At 42.3% G+C, this 23,908-nt stretch overlaps 2 protein-coding genes across 8 annotated transcripts in view; both read left to right on the forward strand.

Annotated features, from left to right (window-relative positions):
- Window positions 1-1,413: 1,413 nt before the first annotated feature.
- On the forward strand, window positions 1,414-17,303 carry prdm2b (PR domain containing 2, with ZNF domain b). The gene is made up of 8 exons (XM_069535687.1): window positions 1,414-1,568; window positions 3,208-3,325; window positions 4,460-4,563; window positions 5,872-6,024; window positions 7,766-7,892; window positions 10,345-10,449; window positions 10,541-15,060; window positions 15,646-17,303. Exons 2-8 carry the CDS (start codon window positions 3,211-3,213, stop codon window positions 15,661-15,663), a joined length of 5,142 nt encoding a protein of 1,713 aa, XP_069391788.1. The 5' UTR covers window positions 1,414-1,568; window positions 3,208-3,210; the 3' UTR covers window positions 15,664-17,303.
- A 4,202-nt stretch (window positions 17,304-21,505) lies between these two features.
- Window positions 21,506-23,908, forward strand: part of kaznb (kazrin, periplakin interacting protein b) — a 105,837-nt gene continuing 103,434 nt past the window's right edge. For 3 of the 7 annotated variants that reach the window (XR_011244735.1, XM_069535739.1, XM_069535732.1), the window contains exons 1-2: window positions 21,522-22,059; window positions 22,194-22,289. Coding sequence is in view for 6 of the 7 variants with exons in the window: in XM_069535739.1 (XP_069391840.1) it covers window positions 22,214-22,289 (76 nt within the window). In the remaining variant the exon portion in view is untranslated. Of the gene's footprint in view, window positions 22,060-22,193; window positions 22,290-23,908 lie in introns of all 7 variants that reach the window. The other 4 variants (XM_069535697.1, XM_069535700.1, XM_069535724.1 and 1 more) reach the window with 4 other exon arrangements.

Here is a 23,908-nt window from a genome sequence, read left to right on the forward strand (position 1 = left end):
AGGTTGATGGACATCCTCACATGGAAGACAGGGAGTTACAACTGTCACAGGAAAATGCAGAGGGGCCTGTGGCAGCTGTCGGCCTGACGGATGTGGGGAGGTCAGGGGTGGAGAAATTTGACATCGCTTGAGTTGTGGAGGTGGAAGCTCGAGAAAAGGGCTGACAGGAATCAACACATCTGATCGTGGGATGCTTTAAACACGGAGGTCAGGGAGGCAGCAGTGGCGAGTGCATGAATGATCCACAGTTTGATTCCTCTTGTGTTTCAGCATCACAGAGATTTCGTTTTCTGACTGAATACAAACAGAAAACTCAGAACAGGAGATGCAGGTAACATAGAAACCTCGACTGAGGTGAATTAAATGCCAGGTATTAATGACTTTGCATCATATTGTTGCATGAAGACACGCCTGAAGGTGAAGTGACATAGATAATCTCATAATCATTACCTTCACTTCTTGTAAACTCTTCTTTTATTCCCTTGCGGTTTCATGTAGAACTGAAATACACACTTTGTTGAGGGGTTTCCTCTCACTGACCTGTCTGATGTTGTGTTATTCTGATGGTAATACACAAGTGGTATAAATGACAATAACGTGGATGATAACTTTGTGTGTCTGAGTCCTGATCCACCACAGTTCACTGGACCACAACACAACCTGTTTGTTGTAGCACAGCGGCCTCTAGTGGCTGCAGACATGACCCATGAACAGTGTGGCAGGATCACACTGAGAACTGTTGTTAGATCCCTTTAGCATCTGAGCCCATTGTTTATAACTTACAGGACTGATTTTAAGTCATGGTTTCATTTTATTAATCATCGCATTGTTGTCTGCTTCACCATGAATGTTTAATTGTTAGTTTATTAAATATCCCACAATTACAGGCCTTTATCATAAAGGGTTTGAATATTTAATCAACCAAAACATTGATGCTTTTACATCGTCAACAGTTTTTCTAACTATGAGACTTTTGCATCATGATTCACTGCCCTCATGAGAACATGATAATTATTTGTCAGGCCTTCCCACGCACACACAATTAATAATAGAAACGTGATATTTGTGAGATCTGTAATTGAACTGATTAAATAACAATCACACCATATCTTCAGGTGACATTTTTTACTTTAAAAATAAAAAATAATTAAGTTTGGGACATTTAACCGAATTTGTTCTTGTTTAGTTTATCCTGGATGCAGAGACAGCAGCAGCCTGCAGGTCTCATCACCCACAGATAAGTAAGAGTGCTGGTTAATTGACCTGGTTCCATGTGGGGCTGCACACACACACACACACACACACACACACACACACACACACACACACACACACACACACACACACACACACACACACACACACACACACACTCTTTAAAATCCTCCTGACTCCAACATGATGACCGGCCCATCGCTGCATGTGCGCGCACGGCTCTGACAGGCTGCCTCTCTCAGCCACACCACCAGCACCACCCGAGTTACTCCCGAGCCTCCATCCGCCATTTTCAGCAGATTGAAAGCTGCTAGAGCACAAATAAAGCTCAAGTCCCCGCTCACATAAAGCAGGTAAGTGCGCGCAAAACCAAAGAGAGAGACAAAGATGAGGGAGGAGAGAGGAAAAAAAATCTCCGTGCACCTTTACTCCAGCTTCGAGAGGGGGAAGAGAGAGAGGAGGGTTTGAGGAACAAGGGGAACAATAAACTGCATCCTGTAGCTGCTGCACCGGTTCTATTTCACACAGATCCGTCTGTTCTGCCTCTCATGGTCAACTTTTCTTTCAAGGACAGACTCACAGTGGCTTTAAATCCGCTTCATGCAACATCCTGCTCCGTTTGGTGCTTGAACTTAAGCTCGGAGGGATTTTAAAAATGTCTGCTCACAACTCCAGCTCAAGAAAAATCTAATCCAATCATCCAGACAATAAAAAGTTGATGCATTTTATCTTTTCTTCGCAGGAGGTGAGACTAAAAGCTACAGCAGCACAAAATTTACACATTTGTCTAATCTGCCCTAGAGATGTATGAGCATCATTAAGTCTGTCAGGTGTGTGTGTGTGTGTGTGTGTGTGTGTGTGTGTGTGTGTGTGTGTGTGTGTGTGTGTGTGTGAACAGCTCATTGTGTCACTTGCTGGCTTCTCTGGCAGCTGCAGCAACAATACTCAAACATAAATGTCTGTAAGAAGAAAGCAGCAAGTAGATCAAACTAATTATCAACTTCTCTCATCATCCACATTGAGCCTCTCACATGTGAGGACTGACTATTCTCTCTTTTCAATGATCACTCATCTTTGGGTTTTGGACTGTTGGTCAAACAAACGATCTGAAGTCCTCACCTTTGAGCTTTGGGGAGTTGTAACAAGCATTTTTAATTTCATGAGTTGAAGGTTGAAGCCATGAAATCCAATAATTTAGAGGCTATACTTCATTAAAGTGGTTTTAAACTGGTTCATGTCGTAGCTTTGACAGGAGACAGGTAAATATTGCAGCCCAACTGATGTGGATTTTATGGGCTTGACATTTTGGAGGAAAACCGTAATCAATGCTTGATATTTTACAGTTCAACCATAAACTGTATTTTAAACAACTCTGGCTTCAAAGAAACACAAATACAACCTATACTTAGAATTTAGAAATGTAATGTTAAATGTGAATATAAGATAAATGCACGTTTTCCAATTTGTTTAATCTGTTAGTTTTCATATTGGCAAACATAACTACCAACATTGATATGTCTGGTCCAATAAACTTGTCCAGTTCTCGTAAAGATGATTAACATGTTGTTTACCTGTGGTTGACTTTGCATGACACAATGTTACATCCGTGATGAGGAACAGGAACAACAGACTTCTTCCAGGAACTAAGGCAGCTCATGGCCACTGCAGAAATAATCTATTGTACATTTTACTTTTGGAGTGGTACTTTTTAGTTTTCTGCCAAAAACCTCAATAATCTTAAGGACACTCAGAAATGTGGTGTGGTGCCTTTGAGAACATTCATCCAAGTGTGCTGCTGCTTTCTAATCTATTAATCATGTGGAAACCCACCTGAGCATGAGACATCTCCATCTTTAAAACTAAACTGAAAGATATTTAGTTTTTATAACATGCCATTGATGATGATGATGATGATGATGATGATACTATAATATTTTGAGCATTTTCATTGTTTTGAGATGTTTTGGTGACAAATGAAATCTGTGGTTGCAGGCCATGGCTATAACTGGAGGGATGGTGGAAACTCTGGATGAAATTCCAGCTCACATGTGGAAAGGTTTGCCCGACTGTTTGAGTCTCAGACCTTCTGCTATAAATCAAAGTCGCATCGGTGAGTATATAACTGTGTCTGCATGCGTTCAGAGAAGTGCAACTGTCAACAGCTGAAGTGCTGCACAATTCAATTGATGTACGTGTCTGAAAACTGAGTAAATAAAAAGTATAATATAAAATAAAGAGCACAGTAAAGAATAGTATAAAAATAAACACTCAATATTTAGTAGCTGCTTAAATGTAGTCAGTGATTTAACAGGGGTTAGACTAGTTATCGTTTAATGGAGAATACTACCAGGGCCCTAAGAGTAGATGCCTCAGCCAAGGTTAACGCCCATCAAACATGTCAATGAAAGTGTAAATAAAACCTCCTGGATCTGCCTGTTCATCTGGATCTGCTCCAAACCCTCCCCGCCAAACCTTCATGACATTTCATGGAAATTGGTTCAGTAGTTTTTGAGAAATCCTGCTGAAAAACAAACAGCAATGGAAACATAACCTTGTGGTGGAGAAAATAAATTAACTACTATAATGATGCTGCTGTCAAACAAAATCCCCTGTCTGTCTTTGGAAACACATTCCTATATTCAAAGCACCTTCACCCAGTTACCAGGGTGTTTTGTATAATGATGCTACAGTGCGGCAGAGAGGACAAAACTCCTCCCATGGCCCTCTTGTTTCAAGATCATGTACGTATGTGAACTTTTTTTTTTTTAAAGCACCAAAATGAATAAAATCAAGGAAAATGTTGGAAACTTCCAATTACACAATTTCAAGGAAACATAAAAAATTCCTGGAAATGTCCCTTGATCTAGATCTGCAACAAAATTGATTGGGTCCTTCTCTGACCCGTACAGTATCCTTTCTCTAAGTTTCATGGTAATCTGTGCTGTAGTTTTCACCTGATCCTGCTAAATAACAGACCAACAAACAAACAAATGCAGACGACAACATAACCTTCTAGGAAGAAGTAACAAAATCAGTCAGATTCACATCTTTCCAGTTTGGTTGTTTGGAATTTTGGACCTTCTGTCAGGGGGAGGGGGTTTCTATAGTTCTCCAGCAGGCAGGTCTGGTGGGATATACTAGCAGATTAAGGTTACTATAGACTGATGCCTCCTAATTCATTTCTGTTTGATTTCTCTACAAATTTGAACACATGGTATGAGATGTCCTGATTTTGATTTTCCAGGTGTCTGGGCCACTCGGGTCATTCCTAAGGGCAAGAGGTTCGGTCCTTTTGTTGGAGAGAAGAAGAAAAGGTCCCAGGTGACCAGTAATGTTTACATGTGGGAGGTATGTATAGCTGCTTTCAGACATGCTCTGAACTCCAGGGATCCTCTGTAGTTTCCCTGGAGGAGGAAAAATTTAATGCAAATTACAGAATGAGAGTCTCCAGAGATTCTGTGAACTTTCTCCGGCTGGCCCCTTGGTATGAAATCCACAGATAGTCCAGAGAGCCGATGTGAGAACACAGCAGGAGATCCTCCAGGATTCACCAAGAGCAAGGGGGGGGGGGGGGGGGGGGGGGTTGATGACATGTCTAACAAGCAACAGAAGCAAAAATTTAAAAAACAAATATCTCTGGAAGAAAAAGCTCAGCCACGTGCGTAGAAAACATTGATGAAGAAGCTTTTGGTGATAAGAGCCAACAGTGTCGATGTAAAAACAAAAACACCCAATCTCTGCAGCAGAATCAATCTGTTACATCCTCTGTCTGCTGCTCCACCCCTCAGCTGAATTCTCAAGAGATTTCTGTGTTGTTGCAAACACGTCTGAGCGGAGAATCTCCCGCTGCGTTGTTCAACTACTGAAGAGGTCATGTCTGAAAACTGCTGATGTCCCAGGCTTCTGCTCTGTTGGCTTCTCTCCCTAAAACACTCCCCTCCACCTTTTGAGTTCATAACCGCATAGCATCAAACAAGGCCAACAACATTGTCCATCAAGCTACAGAGGAGCATATACTGGAGCTATGAAGTCGACTGTTGGCTCGACCAATCTCACAATAAGATCACACAATCATCCTGATGCAACAGGTGTCGTTATTGTATCACCATGACAAATGTTTCAGCTTCCACTTTAACATTTCACACACTTTCTTGGAGAATCTTCAAATTATTCACGTCACTAAACTCTGTACAACTGTAGATAAAAGGTTATTTAAGTCAATAGACCACAATAAATTATAAGAGTACTGACATTGTATTATACATTTAAAAAATACAAAAACTTATACCAAAATTAAAGTAAAAAATACTGAGCCCAAAGATTTCTAGATGAATAAAAAAGGAACAAAATACTAATCAGTAAGTTATTTCAACTATAGATTTATTTTAGTTTTTGAGATAGGCCCATCTCCTCTCCTGACACACTGGAGCCGCTGTGCACTATCCTCAAACATTCCACGGCACGTTATGAAATATAATGATGTCATTATTTTAGATAGTTTTGAACACAATAATGAGAACAATAATCCTCTGTGAGCAGTCAGAGGCCGGCCCAATGCTAAAACCTTCCCTTTTCACAGAGTAGATCCAATTCTATGCTTTGTTCAGCTTTTCTAAATGAAAGCAAATAAAAAATGACTTCATCTTTGTCCTGTAGGTTTATTTCCCAGCGCGGGGCTGGATGTGTGTTGACGCTACGGACCCCATGAAGGGAAACTGGCTGCGATACGTGAACTGGGCGCGCTCCAGTGACGAGCAGAATCTTTTTCCTCTGGAAATCAACAGAGCAATTTACTACAAAGTTTTAAGGGTAAGTTAAAGATGCATTTATAAAACTTAATGGGTCCTGCACCCGGTGGTAAACGGACATATGATATGAATTAGCGAATAAAATGAAAGGTCTTATGGTCTGAATGCAGGATCAGTCTGAGAATCACAATTATTTAGAACATACTGTATATCAGTATTTCTAGTAATTGAAAGTATTGTGCAGTGTTTGGTCATACTGGAATGTAAAAAGTCACATTTTTATTCATATATTTGTTAATCAATCTAAAACTAATTCTCTAATAGAACAGTAAATAATATTAAAACACATTCTACTGGTGCCATTTTTTTGGTACTGGACAGTAACTGTGTCATGCCAATACATTTACTGAAGTACATTTATTTGGCACTTATTGTTATGTGTTATTTCCATGATGATACACTGAACTTGTATACTACTACTACTAGAAGTTACTCATCAGATATCACAGTAAACTTTACATTTGTTTTCTCAAAGCAGTTTACAGTCATTACATTGCATTTTATGGGTTTAATGTCATCAATATTATGAGCTTATGAAATTTATTAGATTAAATGTTCTAATGATGTACAATGTAGCTAAAACTAGCTCCACTTTGACAAGCTACAGCAGAAAATACTTATATACAGTTTGTAGTAATCACACAGTTAAAAATATAATGTATTATCATAATAATACATTATATATGTATATTATATAAGTAATATTTCTCTGCAGAAATGGCACTTATACAATTTAATACATTTTCCTGACAATACTTAAATAAGATTTTTTGAGGGGTGGGTGGATACTATACTACTAATACTCAGTGTCTTGAGTTGCTCTGTTTGCCTCGGTCCTGCTGTTGTGTGCTCGTTCATTTCAAACAAACATGCACAAATGTGAATTTACAACTGACAGGCGAGGAAGTCATTAACAGAGAATAAGAAATTCATGATTTTTAGTAAATGATTCAGTTGCACTTAAAATACATTCACAATGACGCAACTCTCTATGTACTTTTATAACTGCACCTTTAAAAAGAAATACTACTGTTCACTTGGATTAGAGCAGTTTTAATTTAACCAAATGTTTATGACTGAACTCAGGGCTGGTGGTGGTGTACTGAGCTGTCGTGATATTTTACCTTCTGTGTTTGGGAGCGGGTGCTTCAATTTCTGTCACATGCTTAGTTTTTTTATTCTTTTATTTTTGGATGGTTGTGTTTTTCTATTTGTGTTGATGTTTTTTATTTTGAAGCTCATGGTAACTTTGGTTTTAGGAAGCTCTTTGTAAATAAAGATTATTATATTATTATTATCATTATAATTATTATTATTATTATAATGATCTTTATTAACACCTTGAGAGATAAATAAATGGACATATGTACTTTATGAATCCCAAATTTGGAAGTCCCTGTGTAACACTAGCAAGGAATCCAACTATAGGCTACGTTTTTATAAAAATACAAAAACAAAACTATACAAAATGTACAGAATGCAAATAAAAGACAAGAGGGACTCGTGGATCAAACCATGTGTAAAACAGCGCTGCACCCTTCATGAAGGGAGGAATGTTTGTCTGAGTGTTGCCAGTCGAAGAAGCTGCAGCAGAACCGCGATGTGAGAAAACACACACTGTCAAATTCCGTGCAACCCCCTCAAGACTCCGTGTAGATGCACCGTGGCCCACATATCCCCCCGGCTGCCTCCCAGCAAGCCGGGCTGTGATTGGAGGCCGAGCTCATCTCTCATTGTTGCAGCCTATCCGGCCTGGAGAGGAGCTGCTGGTGTGGTTCACTGTGGAAGACAACCCCGAGATAACAGCTGCACTGGAGGAAGAAAGAGCCAGCAGCCTGAGCAGGAAAAACTCAGCCCGGGCGAAGCGAGGTGAGGCCTCACTCTTTACCCACCATCGTGTCTGTCATTCCCCCGCCTGTGTTCTTTGTGTGTCGAGCTGCTCGAACCGAGCGGAGGCTTTCTTCCTCCCAGTCGAAGTTGTGAGCAGCTAGCTACGAATGAAGGCTACCAGGGGGGAAGCTAACGTTAACGGCTGCGGTGAATGTGTGTGTGTGTGCGGGGCTTCTTTCCACTCATACCCCGACCCGAAACTGTGGATTTGGCCCACAATAACGAGCACAGGGCCGGTTCTTTTGTCGCTAATCCCCCCGGTGAAGCTTTAACCGAGGCTGTGAGAAACTTTTTACCTGCTTCTGCGTCTCCTCGGGCTCCTGGCGGTGTCGAGGATGTGACCTTCCCTTGAGTTCCCAAAGCATGAAAGCCATCCATCGGCGAGCCTGTCTACTTGATGATGGGCCTTAGCAGGGGAGCTAACTAGCTGGCTGCCTCACCCAGCAGCAGGGTTAGCTGGTTAGTTAGCGGGTGCTGGTTAACAACACGTAGTTAAGGTGTAATATCGTATATGGAGTGTTTTTAAATGGCTGGTGACGTCGACATGGCTGCAGAATAACCAGTTCATCGACTTGTCAGACTGCATGTTAGCATGATGCTAAACGGCTAGGTCTGAAGACACGGACGTCTCAGTGCACGGCAGCAGATGGCGAAGTGAATTACTATTATTATTATTACTATGAATAATAAGAATGAGTGTTTAATACAGTTAGCACGGTGCTGCACGTTTAAACCGGTCACCCAGGTGTTGTAGCATTGTTATATAGCATTTGCATTTAGTTTTAAACTCAACTAATCGACACAGAAACGTCATTCGACCAAAAACACGAGGATCAATCGAATAATATCAAACATGCTTTTGTTAAAGTGATGCATGAATCTTATTTTAGTTAGAAACCACCAACCTAGCTGCTTTAAGTCATGAACATGTGTTAACAGGACATTTGGACATCACGTTTATATAGGAAGTATTATATTGTGTCAGGTAGTACTCATATATTTATATAGCTATAGATATTGGCTTGTTTTTGACATAGGGCATAAGGGCCTTTGTGTAACAGTCGGTAAAGAAATCCTGCTGAAACGTGTGTATATATAGCATAATGCCACAGAGGGTAGAGTAACACTGTGCACTTGATATGTTATCAGATGCTTGCAATTGGTATTTAGAGACTTTGTATCAACATGTAATTAGATCAATGTATAACTAAAGGCGACATATAGAATGTCAGTCTGTCCTTGCAAAGCCTGAGATGAGGTGGGAAACATTTGAGTTCTGCGAGCTGCAGGTCCTGAGGGTTTATGTACTTTGATTAATAGGTTTTGTATTATTTCTGTTTAATCGCCCTTCTAACCCTACAGACACAAAGCTTCTAGGAGATCATCTCTCTCTCCGCTGCAGTAGTAGTAGTTGCTCCTGGCAGGCGTGTAATTACTGCATTGCAAAGTCAACCTTGATGAAGTGAGCCTACCTTTCCTGTTGCTTCATTTTAATATCAAACATCCTGCACGTGTTACCTAACCAGACTGGGACGAGAGTTGGTGAAGGTGTTGGCTCTGTGAGAGCCGGATATGTTAAAAAAAGTAAGATGCTAATGACAGGAAATGCTATTGCTATTAGATTATGAAGATGTATGGGTAGTTGTTTTGCTGCTGTAGATCAGATGAATGCCTCTTACCATGCCGGTCAGATGACTGACCTGGAGCATGTGTTTCTGTGGTATGAATTAGGCTTTGTGGGCTAGGTCAGGTGACCTTGTTGACACACTCCTATTATGAGGACTCACCAGGGAAGCTGGTGTCATGTTAGCATCACCTGGGAGCTTATCACTAGACTTATTTAAATCACTGATCCATGGAAGCCCATGATTGCATCCACAATGTGTGGCTGCCTTGGAATATTCTGCAAAGACTTTTTCAAGTTTTCTGAACATCCTAAACAATGCTGTGGTTAAACTTAGCACATGAGCTGAAAAGTAAAATTGAGTTAAAGCTGTTATTGACAATGGCCCTAAAAATCTGTTTATCCTTCTTTACGGTGAATAATTAGTTTTTCTTTGTTTCCCCAGAAATGTTGCCCTGTGACCTGACTGAAGGCACTATTATGAGCTTGCAATGATTAAGCAAACTCTGTTATTTGGCCAGAAATGTATTTACATCTGCACAACTTTGATATTTGGAAAAGTTTTTTTGGTGTGTAAATTAATATACAACATATTGAATTATAAATTGACTTTAAATCAGTCTCTTTAATGTCATATAATGGATTTTGGTGCTTGCTTAGTTATGGAAATTTCTGCCAACTAAACATTTATGAGGAAAATTCTAGCACTGGCAAATTATGTCATGACATACTGATGTCAGTTTCCTGCATTGATTTATAGTTTTCATTAAGCCTGATATAAAGTAATGTGTGCGTTTGTACTTACAGCAAGAAGGAAGCTGCTGGAGGGAGCCAGACAGGCTGGTTTGGGTGGATTCAAGAAAACAAGTAGAACCAAACCTACTGTCAAGGAGATGTGGGATGGGGAGGAAGGTATGTCCTCAATGATAATCATTCTAAATAGATTTATTTTTAAGCACTCTTTCTAGCATGTCATTTTATATTCATTTTTATTTGTTTACAGGTCAGAAGGAGGAGGATGAGAGGCCGTTGGCCTTGGGGACCTTGCAGGAAACCCATCCCATGGGAAGCACTGACTATAAAGATGTGCAGGATATGTCAGCAGGATTAATGGACAGGGGAAATGAGGAGGAGGATGAGGTAGAGGAGGAAGAAGATGAGGAGGAAGAGGATGCTGATGATTTGATGGTACAGCAGCAAACAGCCCAGCATTTAGCTGCAGCTGATTCAATGCAAAATAAGCAGCCTGTCATGTCACTGACTTCTGCTAAAGAAAGCCACAAAAATTCAGAGCTAAAGTTAGAGTCTTCCTCAATTAGGGGGCAAGAACCAGAGGTCGACCCTGAACTTGACCTTGACCCTGACCCTGATGGTGATCTTGAAATAGATCTACATGGAGAGTCATATCCCTGTCAGCACTGTGAACGTCACTTCTCCACTAGACAGGGTCTGGAGCGTCACATACACATTCATGCTATAACGAACCAGCAAACACAACTGTTTAAGTGCAGATATTGCAGTAAATCCTTTGGCTCACAGGTGGGTCGGCGCCGGCATGAGAGAAGGCATGAGAGTGGACCCAAGAAAAGGCCTGGCTCTCTGGCTGGAACTGCCACTCTCTTCAGTCCTGTGGTGCAGACTGACGGCTCAAGTCCTGACTGCACCAGCCTAAGTAGTCAGTACATAGCCATAGGGTCTCAGTTAACTGGAGGGCCTCTGCACACTTCTGACTTACAGAGAAAGGAGTTTGGGCCCCATGGTGATCGTCCCTTTTTACTGGATGATAGTGGAGAGTCAAAGGAGCTCCATCCCTGCAAGTATTGCAGTAAAGCATTTGGCACACACACCAACATGCGGCGACACCAGCGCAGAATACATGAACGGCACTTGTTACCAAAGGGTGTTCGCAGGAAAGGAATGCTGCTGCAGGAAGCATCAGTGCAGCAACAGCCGCAGCCCGACGAGTCCCCCAGCACCAGCCCTCCACCTGTCTACGTGCCCAGTGCAGACACAGAAGATGAGGTAGACAGGGACGATTACGCCATCGATATATCCAAAAACATCTCTGAGAATTTGAGCTTCTACATTGATGGCAAGATTGTGTCCAGCAGTTCAGTGAGCACCTGTGAGGTTATAGAAGTGGACTCCAGGTCTGCAGCTCTGTTTGGTCTAGACACAGTTATAATCAGTCCCAATCAGATGGGACAGGCGCTAAAGGTGGAGGGGAGAATGGGGGCTGCAAAGCAAGTCTCCAATGTCGGCCAGTCAGCAGCAAAGAGGAGAACATCTACACCTCCATTTATTCCCAGCCTCAAAGTGGAAACAGAATCAACACCTTTCACAGCCTGTTCATCATCCTCATCATCCTCTACATCGTCCTCTTCTAACTTGTTAGTGGGAGGACTGTTCCAACAAGCCACAGATTCATCAGCATTTCTGAGAGAGAAAACATTTTTTCTGTCGCCGAAGCTCAAGCAGCTCCTTCAGACGCAAGATGTTCAGAAATCAACCATTGCCCTGATAACAGAAAGCCATCGATTGGCCTCCCCGCTGTCAGTCACGCAGCTGCCAGGGGCTTCAGGCAGGTTTAAAAGGAGAACAGCATCTCCCCCTTCGTCTCCACAGCTCAGTCCTGTGTGTAAAACGGAGAGCTGTAAAGCCGAGGTGGCAAGCTCATACACCCTTAAGGTGCCAAAGCTGGAAAGCCACAGTGTGTCACTTCCTGGGAGCCTACTGGACAAAGATGATGGGGACACCATGAGCCCCTCTGGAAATAATGTGCACAGCCAAATGTCTGCTGGTAGCGGAGGAAACTCCTGTAATCAACAGCCCTTGGATCTGTCCAACTCTGTCAGTCGGAAAAGTGACAGCTTGGGGAAGGTGATGGGAGATTCAGCTCTTGATTTAAGCTTGAATCGTAAGAGCTCAGCTGAGCCTGAAGCAAAGGGAAGCCCAGCGCCACAGCCTTTAACAAAAAAGAGAAAGCCTAACACCAGCATGCTTGAAAAGGTGCTGATGAATGAGTATGTAGGTCTGAGTGTGCCAGGAGAGGAGGGCCCCTCGGCCATAGCAAACCTAAGTTGTTTCCATTCTCGGTCTCCAAATGTTGAAACAGAGTCTGCCAACCCATCTCCGCCCTCATTGACCCCTGTCACATTGAACCCATCTTCCCCAAGTTCTTCTAGCGTGACATCCCCAACACCGCCTCCCCCCATACTACCTACCATACCATCTCCACCAGCTATGCCTAGCTCTCCTCTCTCTCAGCCTACAGACTCATCTGCTCTGAGACCTCTTCCTGTCCTCTCGCCCAAAATGTCTCCGAGATCAGTCGAACACATGCCCTTGTCAGATTCAGAGAAGATTTTGTCAGCGGAAGAAGACAACTATGAGGAAGAGGACCATGAGCCCCTGGACCCCCTGAAAACTCCAGTAAAAGATCCCCTTAACCGTTCAACACCAAGTCCTCTTGAGTCTGAGTCAGAAGATGTTTCTGTAAATAACAACACTCTGCTGAATGGCAATCTAAAGCGAGACCATGACTCAGTAACAGAGAATTCTTTTAAATTTGATTTTGCTGCTGTCTCACCTCAACCAGAATCCTCATCTCCTTCGCCATCTCCTCCTCCTACATCACATGATCAATCCCCATTGCATGTTCCACAATCCCTTCTTAAGATAAAGATAAAAGAAGAGCCTCAACACTGCATAGACGAGTTGTCAGTTACAAAACATGGACCTCAGGACATTGTTGCCGCTTCATCTCAGCCTGCTGCTCCTGATAAACCTCCTGATAAAACATCTGATCTGATGGAAGTCGACTCAGCATACTGCAAGACATTTGTGTGTAATGTCTGCGAGGAGCCATTCAACTCCATCAAAGAGCTCAGTGGACATATCATAGTTCACGCCGCTGACTGGCCCTTCAAGTGTGAATTCTGCGTGCAGCTGTTTGGTGATGCGCCCGCCCTGCTGGCTCACCGGACAACACTGCATGGAGTGGGCAGGATCTTTGTGTGCTCTATTTGTTCCAAAGAGTTTGCCTTTCTCTGTAACCTCCAGCAGCACCAAAAGGATCTGCATCCGAATGAGTTGTGTTCGAACACGACCGTAGAGAGCGGCAAGCTCAGGCCACAAAACTACACGGATCCATCCAGAGCCAAAGAGGAAAGCAATCCCTCAACACCAGCACCACAGATGATTAATGAATCTGTCCCACAGAGTGAGTCAGATTTAGCTAAAGATGAACCTGATGTTAATGGTAATCATGCAGATGATGGAGCAGAGGACCCCAATGAGGAGCTATACACTACAATTAAGATCATGGCTTCTGAGGGAGGGAAACCTAAAGGCCCAGACGTTCGCCTTGGCCTTAATCAACACTACCCCAGTTATAAACCACCCCCTTTTCCTTATCACAGCCGTTCCCATGCAGGCTCTGTGGCTTCGGCCACCAACTTCACCACCCACAACATCCCACAGACTTTCAGCACTGCCATTCGCTGCACCAAGTGTGGCAACAGCTTCGACAACATGCCTGAACTGCACAAGCACATATTAGCTTGTGCCAATGCTAGTGATAAGAAGCGTTACACTCCCAAGAAAAACCCCATCCCCCTCAAGCAAATAGTGAAGAGCCCGAATGGAGTTGTTTCACCCACAGCAGCCACTGCAGGCCAGAGTGCTTTCCGTAGAATGGGTCAGCCAAAGAGACTTAACTTTAATCAAGATACTGGTAAAACAAAAATGAGTGCCCTCAGTAAGAAGAAGAACCAGCTTGTCCAGAAGGCGATTTCTCAGAAAAATAAAACTGCCACCATTGCAAAGAAGGCTACTGTTAAAACTGAAGAAGAGCAACCCTCTAACGTCTGCCACCACTGCAGCCGAGAGTTCACTTATCCTGCAAGTCTCCATAAACATATGGCGGTCAGCTGTCCCATGAAGCCCGTTGTGAAAAAGGGCAAAAAAGGTCTAGCAGAGGTGAAAAAAGAGGCAGGGTCTGCGGTAGACAAAAGCATGAGTCTTAGGAAAAAGGCTTCAGACTGTGAAATGCAGCAGACAGAACCAGAGCGTAAACTGCTGGGAAAGACCAGAGCTCGCAGCTCCGGTGCAGCGAACCCTGAACCCTTCCAGACAGGCAAAGGAAAAACGGCTGCTGCTCCGGGCAGACTAAAGAGGCCTGCATCTTTCCCCACCCCCGTTTCTGTGAGTAAAAAAGCTAAGAAGGGCCAAGTCCAGTCTCTACCTCCCACCCCCATCCCTGCCCCTGACACTCCCAGTGACACTGCACAACAGCGGCCGGCCATGAGAATGCAGCGCATGGGTAAAGAGGCAGCACCCAAGAAATCAGCAGAGGCCAAATCTCTCCCACCATCACAACAACAGCTGAAGAAAGAGGAGCGGTTCTCTTTGAGAACACGGGAGAGAGTTGGTGGTCCAGTCACCCGGAGCTTACAGAGCACAGCTCCTCCTGCTGAGGTTAAGACTGAGGAACCACTGGTTCAAGAGCCAAAAGAGACTCAGGTGAGAAGAGATGTAAACCTGTGTTTATTTCTGTTTCTCTTCTTTATTGGCTCTGGTAAATGCATTTGCCTGTTCAAAATATGGCAGGGAGTGGCATTGTTACAAAACAATAGCCTCACGTCACTGACTTTCTTTAAATAGTGCCAAAGACCAATAGGCACATTTTGAAAAGGTAGAAAACATAGTAACAAATGTAACAACCACATAATGAAAAATGTTTCTTATCTGTCCAATGAAAAAGACTCCTTCTTTAACAGCTTAATTTAAATCAACCATTAGACCTGTTCATATATTTGAAAAAGTAAACGTCATACGTCTTTCAGTTAGATAATGACACAATCACATTTTATAGCCAAGTAGTTTTTACAGGTACAATAATTTCATTTTAAAATGTTCTATTGATATTTTCTTGATAAAGTCTCATGTTAATAAATCCAGAAAACAATATAACATTTTACATCATTGTATATATGTCTTGTTTGTTTTGATTATTGTCTGACATACATGATTGATTCTTTTTCTTGTTGATTGATCGACAAATTATCGCTGTTGTGTTGCTCATATTTCCATCTTCGTGTGTTACAGGAGGTTCTGACTAAGTGAGCCATGTGGACGTTGTGGAGCTCGTCCTGGGATGATGGTCCTCACCTCTCAGGCAAAGCTCTGGATTTACCAAGATACTGACGGCACTGAGGTTGACCTCTTGTGGTGGGCTCACTCACTCACAAACAAGTGAAGTTTGCTTATCTCAACTGCCTTTGCTGGATTTAAGGAGGGAACTCTCTTTATCTTCCATCTAATCAACTGAGCCTCGATTTTAGCCAGCCTTGCAAAAAAAGAGGAAAAAGAAACTGTAAATGACAATGAGTTAATATATACATGTGTCATTACTTGACCCAAAACAGTAACATTAGGGCTCCGTTATTTTGGAAGGCTGATATATTGCAAACGGCAATCATGTATCAGTTAGTTCGGGAAACCTGTTTATTCTTTCGTTCCTTGTTTTCCCCCTTCTGTTGTTTAGATTTATGGATGTTCTCTTAATGCATGTGCTGAATAGAGTATAAACTAGATTAAGCCAATTTCCATGTCTCTCACAATGGGCACCTACTTCAGTTTATACATGATTTGCAAAGTATGTATGTTTGATTTAAATTTCTGTAGTCATTATATTGTAGAATATATCTTGTTGGTGTATTTTTGTTTGGGAAACAAAAATGAAAATGGCAGTTGTTTGCTGCAACAATTGGTCCTCAGGAACACTGTATATGTGTGTGGTAAGTATGTGAATGGTTATGGTTGGATGCGACAGCTATTCCTTTGGTCGAAATCTCAAGTACGTCTCATGTTTTTTACTCTTTTTTTTTCTGTTTATCTGATATTAGCAGGTAATTCCACTTGTAAAATAACGGGGAATTTTGTGTCAACTTCAAATAATAATGCCCGTCTAGATTTTTAACGTCAACCACCCGGCCCAGTGTTCTTACAGCACTTTAAAATAAAACTGCCAAAATTTCTAGCTGGATAAGTGAAGATTGGCTTTATTCATCGGTGAATAATGGAATGTAATTCTTGTCACTTTGCAAACACTGGTAATTTACACCAAATTGGTGTGAATGAATGGTTCATCTAGTCTCAAATAGTACTTTTACAAGCCTTTCTGTCGAATCTCCGTTAAGCAGTTTGATAAATGAAAATCACACATGAACCAACTTTTATCTGCCAAAATGTGAGATGATAACAGAGTGTAGAAGAGTTGCTGCAGTAGTCTGTAGATTTTGTAGAAGTTGCTTCATGTGTCGATTTTCCTCAAAGAGCCATGCAAAAGTAATGTAGCTGAATGTTTTTGATTTTTTTATTCTGAGGATAAAGTCATCTTTATTTCAGTGTCTTGATATATTTGGTTAAAACTGTATCTGATGAAAATGTCCCCGTCAATGAAAAGCCTCTTATTTTCATCTGATAGTGCCCCCCCCCACACACTTGTTCACGCTTGACCATATTCGATGTACCACAGAGACAGACACACAGGCAGTGCTTAAAAACACTTGTAGCATGTTATGGCAAAGTAAATTGAACAATATGATTTGAAGCTAATTTATTTTTCCATGAGAAATCTTCATGTTTTTGCCTTTCAGCATCAATATTATGTATTTAAGAATGAACAAAGACTAAAATCCCAAATGACCTCAAGTAAGACATTGCTGTAATTGACATAATAAAAAAAAAAAAAAGGTTTTCAATTGGTGTAATGCTCTTTATTATTATTTTGTTTTGCTTATAGGATTCCCAACTATCCCCAGCTGGAGTGGAACTGCAAACAGATAGGACAGACATTTAAAGAGTGGAAATGGTCTCCTAACTTGTTCATAAACAGTTCCAGTAGCTCAGGATGAATAATGAGTTTTGTCTATGGACCAAGAAAAGACAAATCAATACATAAAAATAACATATTATTCACATTTATATTTGAAGATAAATAAAGTAATAAACATCCTGATTTTCTCCCTGCACTGTTACTGAGGCCTCAGCCAGGAGATTGTGATAATCTTCTTGGCAATTAGTAGAACATCTCTCAATAATATAAAATATTATAACTAAACATTATATGTCCAACATCTGAGCTCACTTCCTGATTCAGTAATGGGCACATTTATGTTATTCCTTTGAGCAAAGCCACACAAAATGTCTTGTTCATGCACATGCTATGTTTTTCAAAAAAGCTTAAATTGTCAGTATTGTTAGCAGGAGACTAGTTAAGGAACAACAACACTGCTGACAGGACACTGGCACTTCAGTGGCCAATCAGATTTTAATTGGGGTCACTTCTGACTCCTTGCAGACCGTTAAGTTTCTACTGCGAGACCTTTCTTTTTTTTAACATAATGGAACTCCCTGCCATTACAATCGTCATAAAGTTTTCCATATTACATTCGCTGATTGCTTTCTGTACTTAACACCGTGTCAGCGACCTGGCAGACGATGAAAAAGGAGAATGCAGTTTCCTTGTTAGATTGAGTTTAATAGAAGGTACAGTACTTGACATAAATCAAGTTATGAGTTGATGCTTTTACTCCGCAGGTCACGAAGCTGCTGCCGGGCAGCCATGGCCATCGTCAGCTCGCAAGTTGCTGCAAGATCTGTATCTATTTTGGGAGCAGAGCGCTTGACAGAGGTTGATTTGTGAGTCATACAGCACCATAACTTCTTACTCTGCTGTGTAGCTCCACAAGAAGGGAGCAAACTGCAAGAGTTGTTTATTTTTCAAAGATTCTTGATGTACAAATTGCTTAATAATATTTACATGTTCGAAAGGACAGTTTGTAAAGAATTCTTTGCTGAATTAATTAGTTTTGGAACAACTTAATCACGTAAAATATAAAGGTCTCTGTAGCTGCAGTCATATAAGCCTGGCCTTATACTCATTGGGTTTATTTACAGCCAACGTGTCTTATTGCTTTATACTTTTTTATTTTTATGACCACTACTGTGCATAAAGTCTCACTTATATATTACAGTCATAAATCACTGGGATTGATATCACAAAGGCAATGAGAAAAGTAACTTGTTCAGTATTGTGCACACGTAATTCACCGTGCTACACTTCAGTTATACTCTAGTGCTGTAACATTTATATAAAAGCAGCAAGCACAACATAAAACAAATTAATAATATAGAAACAAAGATTCACAAAACCAGACAACCCCCTCCCCCCAAATCTGTCAAACCACATATCTGTAAACATCCTGTTTACTACATGACCAAACAACATCAGTACATTATTATTATTGACAAAAATCAATTCAGAATCCTAATCTCAATTTCCAAAGCGGAAGCATTAGAAGTGAATGTTTAATTATTAATTTCATACTTTCCACAAACTCTCAGCTTCTGTAAACATCCCTCTTTTTCCATGATCTATTGTAATTAATGTTTTCAGTATCGATGATAAAAAGTCATGTTTGAGATGGAGAAATATTCAAACAAGCATTTTTAAATCTAAACCTTGTCCCTGCCAAAAATAATTAGGTTTATAATATAATTTTTATAACAGCGAAAAAAGTAAGTTAAAATTAACCTGGACAGACGAGCAATCATAGTGACACACTATCAATGTGTCACTATGAATATCTCCTCTGGCTCGTCTGCCAGTACCTGAGCCGTCACATGTCTGTGCATTAATAAGCGATCAGCCCCACTGGTGTAAAACATGCTTCAAGCTTCAGACTTAAACTGAAATAACTGATGTCTCATTGATTGGATCCTCCCATGACACATGTAGTCATCATGTTGATGGATGAGGTCATGAATTTAATTCAATCTGTGTGTTGTGTTTGATCCACAGGCTGGAGTTTTCGTCAGTGGGATGGGGGTGTGTGTGTTTATTTGTCCCAGTGCCACGACGGTACAGTTTATGGCTGCGTGTGTTTTATGGCTCATCAGCTTTGTGTGTGTGTGTGTGTGTGTGTGTGTGTGCGTGCGCATGGAGGGGTGGGCAGCACGACTGCTGCACTATACTCGTGCTGTCCGGGTGAAATATCACTGCACTCTCTCTTGATTGCCGTGTACGCTGCTTCAGCCCTATTCATAAAAATGCAATTCCATGCAGCTCTGTGGCCTGACTTGACAAAATAAACTACGACACACCAGAGAGACAGATTTAAGATGTTAGAGGGCACAGAGGCTACTTCAGGGAATACATGCTCAATAACCACACACACACAGGGTTTAATAAAATAATCCACAAAGAACACAGACTCAACTTTGGACTGTAATGTGCTAACAAAATCACATATGACAAAATATTTTTCTATCAACAATGATATTAGTGATGTAATAATGTTTTGAGGATCACAGGTTTACTTGTTTTATCACAGCAATTGTCCAAAACCCAAAGATACAAAGAGCTTGATTTTCTTTTTGGCCTTATTGATTTATCTATTCATCAATATAATTGTTTTCAGTGCAAACCATCGTTACACCTTTAAACAATTCTTATCTACATCAGTAGGTAAATTTGGTTGGCAGTCTGAGAAAGAGGCATTTGTTTGACAGACATCTTACAGACATGATAAAACATGACATCAAAAAATGAAAACCATAACCTAAAAACTGAAAAAACAAGAATGACTTTACTTTTCTTACAATAACAGATCTGGTTAAAAAATAAGGGATCTGGTTGTTTTGCTGGTGTTAAACTACGTCGTTATGTGCCCTCTCCTCTAGAGAAAGATGGCTGACAGTGACAGGAGACACAGTGGGGGGTCTCATACATGACAATAAGCAGCCTCCTGAAAAAAGCTCACTCTGCCCTGACTTCCTGTTCAAAGAGAATGACATTAAAGTGGATGGAGATGGAGAGGGGAGTTATTCTGCTGGGCATTAGTCTGTCAGGCATGAAAGTGAAGTCGCATCTCGAGTCTTCTCATCGTTTGTGAAATTCTGGTTCTCAGCCTGTCCGTAGCACTTTACAGATTCTTTTAGACGGGCTCGGATGCCACCACATGCTGCTCGTCGCTGCCTCTGACGGCTCCTTTGTAAACATACGCTTGTGTACAGTTTCTAACTTTGATGCTTTAAAGAGACGGGCATGGTTTTCATGTCTCGCTGTTCTCTGAGTAACCTGTAGAGCCACCTGCTGAAGTCGCAGCGTTTGTGGCCGCGCCTTCCACCCCAGCTCCCACTGTGGCCCATCGAGCATCCTGCTGCTTCCTTTCAAAACAGGAGGATGTGATGGGAGGATGTGAGCGCTGCGGTCAGGTCTCTGGCGTGCTCGCCTCGCATAGCATCCGTGTGAGAGATGGCTCTGTGACAATGGGCTTCCTGGCAAATATTGTTTCCCTCTATGCTGTGGAGGAAATCGGTTGGTTAAAGCAGGTTTTAGAGACTACACAGGGGTAAGAGTCGACCTGAGTGTGTCTTAAATGTGGTGGAGGTCTCTATGCCAACTGCTGCACAACAAGCAAAATGTATCTCAAGACACATTTGGAGCCCTGAGAGGCTGTTTTAAGAGCTTCATCACGCCACTGTTCATTTTTTTAACACAACACCGTCATGTACATTTTTGCTGCAGTGTGAGGAAGGTGTAAATCTAATTTTTGCACTAAACGCAGAGGCAGAGGAGGTTTACAGCTGTTTTCTTCAATTCCCTTCCAAGATGATGCCTCTGGAAAGCAGCAGCTCTCCACCAGCCCTAGTTTTCACGTTTTATACAATCCCTCCAAGATGAAGCACTTGAGTTTGCTTGAATCTGTTTCCCCAGCAGTGGCCCAGGCTTTAAGATGGATCGAGGGGGATTTGCATGGGGTGGGGAGAGACTAAGGGAGAGAGAGATAGAGAGAGATGTTACTGCTCAGGCACAGCAAATGAGAGCTGAGGAGAGGGGCGGAGGGAGAGGGAGGAGAGAAAAAGGGGGCATATTCACGCCGATCAGAAAACAACAGTCCTGCTCTGTGCCCACAGGACAGATGCTGCTGTCTACTTACCCTGAGAGTGAGGAGTGAGGGAGGGAGGGAGGGAGGATTGACTTTTACCTGCCAGAGACGCTGCACTCGCCCCTCGCCTCCCACCCTATTCTCTGCTCTCCAATTCAACCCAGCCTTTGCGGAGCCGCATGAGAGGACTGTCAGCCAGCACAGACGAAGCTCCGAGATCAGAAAGCTGGCACAGCAAATTGTGCCTCCAGCTCTGCTACTTGCTTTGCCGCCCCTCTATTACGCTCCCTCACACGTGCACATAAATGTGCTCTCACAGCTGCACACTGAGAGAACTTTCTATCTCGTGTGCACACTTGCAAGCTGACAAGCAAGCAAGCAGGCGGGCAGGCAGGCACACCCCCCTCCCATTATCTGTGCGGCGGGCAGATCTGCTCGTATTGGTGTAAGCAGCACGGGGCTGTGTTTTGCTCCTCAGCAGCAGCATCACTAACAGCAGCAGCAGGACGAGTCCAAAGGAGAGCAGTCATCACCAGAGATCACACACCAGCCTCCACAGCTGAGGGTAAGCTCTTCTCCCTCTTTTCCTCTTCTTACCTTTTTCCCCTCTCTTCTTCTTTTTCCCCATCTTGATGTGACGCAGTGTTTGGAACTGACCTTCCCTCATCTTCTCCCCCTCCCCTCTTTCTTTCTCCTCAGTGTGTGCCAGTGGGACAGCCATGGAGGACACCATCACCTGCAGCCACGCCACCTTCTCCCAGGTGTTCGGACGCCAGGGGCAGCTCATGCAAGCCAGTGAGTAGCCACAGTCACAGCCCTCCTGCCCACTGACAAAGCATTAGACAGCCACATGTCCCACATGTCAGCGTAACTCATCGCAGCATTTCTACACCATCTTCAATCTCATTGCCATTTTAATGCTGAGTGGGGCAACAAACCTTTTCTTAAGGTGCAACAAGGTCAGAGTCAACATCACCGGCTGCTGATGTCAAAAAAATCTTAGTTTTTGCAGGTAAACTGTTCTTTTTGTTCAGTGAGTGAAGAATCTCTGTGATGTGCAAGAGGAAATGACCATTTTCAAGATTTTTGTTTTTCATCCTCCGTAGAATGTTTCTGTGATTGTGATTGCAGTTGATGTTTCTGTCGGTGCAGCAAGTTTCTGGGGAGCAGGTCAGACGCATTAACTTGTGTATGTTTTGTATTTTTAAGGAAAGGCAGACGTGAAAACATGCAGGCACGGAGCGGGGGTGGAGGTTGGGGCTGTGGCTCAGCTGTTTCGGGGGGGGGGTGGCATTTTGGCAAAAGGGGAAGTTTTGTATATAAAGACAAATCAGAAACAGGCGGCTGTGTGGATTTGTTGTTATGATAACAGAGCAGTTACAGGGGAATATGTTGTGAATAATGTTTTTTTACTTTGCTTAGAATTTTTACTGTCAGGTGTTTTAGATTCTCTCTGAAATATATTCATAATGCAGGTGTACAGTATTAATGAGTTGAGTCTAACAGGGTGAGACACTATCAGTGATGCTCTCAGAGCTCGGACTGATGGCTAAATTATTGAAAACTGAATGAATCACAATTTCTCGCGGCTCAGAACCTTCGAACACAACCTTGGAGTGCTGCCTACTTCAGTGATATCTTAATATGTAATGCAGCAAGTCAGGGTACACACTTCTCCCAGGAATATGGGAGCGCAGATTGACTCGCCTCCAGAATGACAGTGTCAGCTGCATCCTCCCTCATCTGCCCTGGTTATCTCTGCTCTTGAAGTCGCGCTGCAAGAACTTAGTTGACGTCTTTTGATCCCTGCACTCTGCCATGAATGCAAAGTGATTCTTCATAAGGCGCCATGATAAATAATGAGGAGAGTCCAGGGCAGACATCCAAATAAAACATCTCTTCACAGCTTACACTTTGACTTTGGCACATCAGCTGTTGGCTTCATTACCACCTGGAGTGAGAAGTGTCTGAGTGGAGTTTCCACACAAGAGTCATTAGCAACAAATTGTGCTAAGACAGCTTGTTCTGTAGCTAATAATGAAACGCATGAGTTATGTTCCTGAGCTGGAAAATTCATGTTCCCCGATCATAGCCTGGATGCCTCTTTATTGCCCCCTGGTGACTGGCTCCAGCTTAAGTCATAAATCTCCTCCATGTTAGTGGATGGGACATGGACATAACAAAAAAGTCAAAATAGACGTTCTCAAAGATGGTTTTGTCAAATTGTTACATTTGTTTGATTGTCCCCAATCTATTTGCCACAGTTTCTGGCTCCAAATGACATCATCGGCACAAGATGGTACCTTAAGTATCCTGGTAATTTTGTCTACATTTCTGGATCTTGGGCAGCAGTGGAGACGCGTCATCCATCTTTCTTTACACTCCATGGTCCTTCACACATTCTTACTAACCTG

This window comes from Paralichthys olivaceus, chromosome 2 (genome assembly GCF_024713975.1).
Source record: "Paralichthys olivaceus isolate ysfri-2021 chromosome 2, ASM2471397v2, whole genome shotgun sequence".
Lineage (NCBI taxonomy): Eukaryota > Metazoa > Chordata > Actinopteri > Pleuronectiformes > Paralichthyidae > Paralichthys > Paralichthys olivaceus.